The sequence below is a fragment of the Armigeres subalbatus genome, unplaced genomic scaffold (genome assembly GCF_024139115.2).
Source record: "Armigeres subalbatus isolate Guangzhou_Male unplaced genomic scaffold, GZ_Asu_2 Contig561, whole genome shotgun sequence".
Classification (NCBI taxonomy): Eukaryota; Metazoa; Arthropoda; class Insecta; order Diptera; family Culicidae; genus Armigeres; species Armigeres subalbatus.
The window spans coordinates 447,984-453,376 of record NW_026943327.1 but is presented as its reverse complement, the minus strand read 5'-3'; the positions used below and the strand labels follow the sequence as shown (position 1 = coordinate 453,376).

General features: G+C 40.7%; 1 protein-coding gene across 1 annotated transcript; it reads left to right on the top strand.

Moving 5' to 3' along the window:
• The first annotated feature begins 3,449 nt into the window (after positions 1-3,449).
• Positions 3,450-5,393, top strand: LOC134204389 (uncharacterized). The gene is made up of 3 exons (XM_062679205.1): positions 3,450-3,794; positions 3,961-4,125; positions 4,906-5,393. The coding sequence occupies exons 1-3, from the start codon at positions 3,579-3,581 to the stop codon at positions 5,167-5,169; spliced, it is 645 nt and encodes a 214-aa protein (XP_062535189.1). The 5' UTR covers positions 3,450-3,578; the 3' UTR covers positions 5,170-5,393.

The following is a 5,393-nucleotide window of genomic DNA, read 5'->3' as shown; positions in this document are numbered from 1 at the left end:
TGGACAGTTAATCCATATTGTATTTTATAATGTATTTTTTAAAACGTGCCGCTGCGCTAATTATTGTACTATTTACCCACGATCGCATATTTGTAACATATGCATTTTTTCCTTTCTCGTACAACAAAGTTGTACCGGAAGGCTATATGATTGCTCCAAAAAAACTTTTGATAGAAGGCCCGGAGACCCATAGTGTTATATACCGATCTACTCAGCTCGACAAACTGAGGTGACGTTTGTTTTTTTTGTGTATGTATGTGTATGTGTACAAATTTTGTAGACACACGTTTTAGAACTTAGAATTATCCGATTTACTCGCAACAAGTTGCATTCGACAGGGAATTGTTTGCTATTGAAAATGGGCCCGATCATTGTTTTTCGGAATTATTGAAAAATCATTGTTTTTTCCCACAGGTCCCCCTTGGAAAAAAAATAAAAAAACAATTGTTTTTGAATAGTGGCAAGGCAAAAATATTAAAATGATCGAAAAATGTGATCTATTCACCCAAAGAGCTTTTTTGACCTTTTTAAAGTGATTTTTTCAATATATTTTATAATGCACGAGAAAGGCATCATCACTGCTAGGTGGATTAATCTGGTTTTTCCATTTGCAATTTATTTAAAAGGCGGTTAAGTATTCGAAATTTGCAAATTTGGATTCTATTTTTTAGATCACTTCTCGATTATAGCAGAAATTTGTACTTCATTTGTATGGGAGTTCCCCTTCCAGAAGAGGAGTGGTCTAATACCATCATAAGAGCCTTCATAGTTCCCAAAAACCTCTACATACAAATGTTCAGGCCGATCGGTTCAGTACTTTCCTAGTCTATACGGGCAGACACAAAAATTCATTCTTATGTGTATAGATTTGGTTTTACGTAGTTTACGTCGAGCAGTCGTGTCTTGTACACAACCCCCATGATTTTGTTTGATGTACCAAACATATCATGTAAGGACCTTCAATTCTAAGGACCGCAAAGAGCAAGTTGTATATTTGAAACTGGTTGATGGTCGTTTGCTTACGCGTGTAGACTGTAAGGCATTAAAAAAGACAAAAGATGTAAATCTCGGCAGCAAACAAAAAGTATATAAGCTCCCTTCTCCAAAATGGCCAACATTATTCGAATAGGTTGAAAATGGTATAAGTTATGAAAATGTCAATATCTGGGTACACGGGTACCCTATCTGCCATTCACGTCTGTTTTTGATTGGCCGCATAAGGGTTAAATTTGTTTTACAATGTGTTTACATGCTTTTGCCTATCTGTCTACATGACATAAAATTGATACCAAGGCTAATGTTTTATTTTAAGCCAGTTTTGATAATTAATCAATTTTTTTTCCAAAATTGAGTGAAGCGAGATGAGCGTGCGGCCGATTATTATGAATGAATTTTACTACTCGAGGATATAAACAATCAGCATTTGGCACCAATACATTACCAGTTTTCTACTTCCATGTCTAGTTGCTAAAGGGAGCAAACTCATTGCTGATAATATAAATTGCTATGCCAATAGAAGAAATATTGACCTGTTACTTTATATTAAATTTACTGAGTTTGTGGTAAAAGCTGTTATATTTAGTGAACACCAATCATCAAAGAAAGAGCATACAAATGTATACCAGTTAAACTGTACCTGTGTTTTAGTGTAATTATTCATTATTTTTATCATTCAATTTGGCGAATGTCTTAGACTGCCAAGAATAGGTATTTTCCCCTACTAGAACGCTAGTGGCGCTGTAGTCATTTAAATTATTTTGCCAAATTATGCTTCAACAAGCATCAATTGGCCATAATTTATGCATCATGTTGTAGTGCATGTTTAATTCCATCACCAACATCGGTTTGACACTTGTAGTACCGGTACTTTGGCTGCCAGGTCAAAGTAACCTAGATGTTAGTCACGCGAACAGGAGCGACATTAGCAATCTTATACTTTTAAATCAATTGTGTAAACGGCATCTATTTGGATTTTTTTACACATGTTCCCCATGCAAAATGAAGTTAAATTGGTAAGATTCGTTTCCACAGAGCGGCCGGGAAAGAAACCATGCTTATAGGGGCTGATGTAATTTTTGCAGGAAGCGAACATTCGATCGTTCATCAGCGACTCGAACACTTTCGACTCCACTCCGAGTGATGTAATGCCACGGTAGATTCTCACATCATGTTTGTCGCTTTTCTTGAAAACTGGGAACATAGTAGAGCATTTCCACTGCACAGGAAATTTACTCTGCTGGAGTGATAGGTTGAATAGTAGACAAAGTGGAGCAGCTAGAATATCAGAGTGATTCCAGAGCTAGAACATCCCGTGATTTGTCGTCACTAGGGAGACCTTTCAAAACGACTTTGAACAATCGCTCAGTTTTGTCGTCGTATGTGAAGAATTTATGGCGCTTCTCAGTTAAATACTGAAAAAGACGATTGCGATCGTCAAAGGATCCCGGCAAAACGCGACAGTCACCCTTCCTAGCAATCTGAAATGAAACCTTGATCCCCTGAAGGTTACTCAATATCTCATTCCGGAAGCCAGAAAACTCGGCAACAGATACCACAATTGGCGGAATCACCTGGGCTAGAGGTAGATTCGATTTGCTCAATTTCATCATTAATCAAATCGAACTGGTTGCTCGTTCGATAGGAGAAGAATTATTTCCGATATTAGAGTTAGAAGGAATATCTGAATTCTCCAGCTTCCTTCTATTTTTTCCGCGCTTTGGCAGGACGGTCTTGAAACCTTGTTTCTTAGAAGGAAGTGGAGCATTCAAAGACTCCCCCTTCCTCTTGTTTTTATTAATACTCATTGCTGAGCGTGGAGACGTGACCTTCTAAGAGGTTTTTAACCCAGAACGGTGTCCCTGCAAGATTACCACCGCTTGTCACAATTTTACTTCCGCAAACGGGTTCAACGTAAAACGAAGGCACGGGTCCTTGCAAAGACCGTAACGGGATCAGTGGGTACAAATAGCGCTGAGAAGCACTGTTGAAATTAAAATAGCTTCGGGTAGTATTAAAAACTTCCTTCCGCAAAGAGAGAAAATAAAACCGCACAGCATGATGCGGTCTGACAGGCCCTGATGATGATCCAAACTTCCGGATCAAAACGTTGGCAATGATTTAAAATTATCAACATTTTCATGTGACTGAAAGCTGAAAATCCTGATTATAAGCAACAAATCCAGTCAAAATCCTTAAAAGTTCCTGAAATAGCTTGAGACCCCTCCCCCTCCTACTTGTATGGAGCTACCCCATGGTGATAAGGCTGGAAATAAGAAAATCAAAACCGATACATTCACCTTGGTTTTGTTAGGTACAATATGAGGATTAAATCTTATTGAAATGCGGTGACGTGAGAAACACGAGAGTCCCTGTTACATAAAGACTGAAACCGAAAATAAAATAAATATCATGGTAGCCCTTGATTTACATTCTAGGCCGTCAATAACAAGGTTCCATTTTTTTGCATAAAAAGAATCCATTCCACTGACATAAGCTTTGAAAATCTCCTTCCACACAATTCCGTCCGGTCGACCGCACACAATAATCGCCAGAAATCCGGCCTGCCCGGCAGATCGACAATGTCCTGCTATCGATCGATATGTTCCGGTCGGCTTCCCAAGCAGCAGCAACAGCAGCGCATCCCATTCTCAAATCAGCACCAATTAAGTCTGACCACCTGGGTCGGGCTGCCGGTTGGTGGCTTCCTGCATCAATTCGAAACCCGATTGAACAGTTCGTGGCGGACTGCTCTGTTCATCAAGTGGTACGCCGTGCTGATCAACGTGGTGGAAGCGGTGAGTCGGTGGATGTCATTCCGTGCCGTACGAGCGAACGTTAGTTAGGCAGCAGCGGCCACTGAGTGGTTTTTGCGATGATGGAAATCCCTCGATAATTAGAGCTTTGTGCAATTTTCATCTCGTTTGTGTTGACAATTGTTGCGCTTCTTTTCTTCTCCGCCAGTGTTTTGCTCTTCATGAGATGACCGAACGGAAGCGAACTGGCACGGGCGGAAATATATCTTCAGCAGGTGGGGGTCGGTTCCGGTGTATAAGCAGAAATATGCATTTCGTTACGGAGATGGTCATGCTGCAATCTAATGGAATGGCAATTTATGGTTTATTGAAGGTATGCTCCCACTTTAGTAATTTAATCTCGAAATATATTTAACAAAATATGGAATCACATAACTCAGAAAATTAAAAGGCAACTTGCAATTTTATAGGAAACTGTTCCGTTTTCCATCCCACTGAAGATACATTCATTTCATCGCGAAACACGGAAATACACCCCCAATTTCGTCGTCTCTTTTTGCTACCATGCGGCTCACTGCTAAAAAATCACAAAAACTAAGAAACAAATCAAATTCCTTTCAGGGCTTTGTTTTTCGTGGAATAAATATCGAAGCTAAGAGATGAAGTCCAGGAGCAGTAACCCTAAGTGTTATGTTCGGGTGAGAGTCATTCTCAGCTCCCTGAGGAGTATGTACCCTTTGCGCTGGCCACAATAGATACTTATACGTTTACATTGATGGAAACGCTAATAGCACACCTAAAAGCGGGTCAAGTTCCAATTGAAATGTAAAACCATTAGAAGAAGAAGTATTTTAAGATTGAAATCGCTGTAATCTAAAATATAAATTGTGGTTTTAATTATGGTTTACTTTCACTAAACAATCAACAAACAAACTCGATTCTCCGTAAATGAGGAACTAACATATTTTGCCCTCATCACAGAATCGTAGAATCTGTCCTCCCCTAGTACCAGTATAAAATATTTCCATCGGCAAGCCACTAATCGTCCAACATAGACCGCTCGTTCCAACGTCGATCTTGTGTGGCGTCAAGTGATATAACAAACCAACACTCCCGCAGACCTCAGGCCCCGCTAATATTACCCTATTTCCAGCCAAACACCCTGCTGCTGGTGCCATACATTGTGCTGCATGTAATCACTCTGGTGCTGGAGTTGAACTATTTCATAACTCGGACTGCCCTCGGTTGGACCTGGGACCGGCCACCAACGTCGGGCACAAGTGCACACTCAATGCCATCATCCTGGAAGCCAAAGCGCGGAACGACATCACTGTCGATGCTGGTTTTTGTCGCATTTAATTTGCTGATAATGATCGGAGCGAAATTTGCCACCACTTTGGACCCCGTCTCGTACTGACGATTGGACAACGAACCGGGGAATAGGAGTTATGCGTGACCAGGAAGCCAGGATGCCACTTTGCCTATCTTGCCAAAAGCCACCGGAAGCACTGAAAAAGCATTCACTTTTGGCATCGCTGAATGGACCCCGTACCGGCAAAGTAGATGAACGACAGTGAGTGGCTTCTGCCAGATTCAGCCGGCGTTCGGTGCTTGTGGTTTCTGCGGTGGAGCTTAAATTAT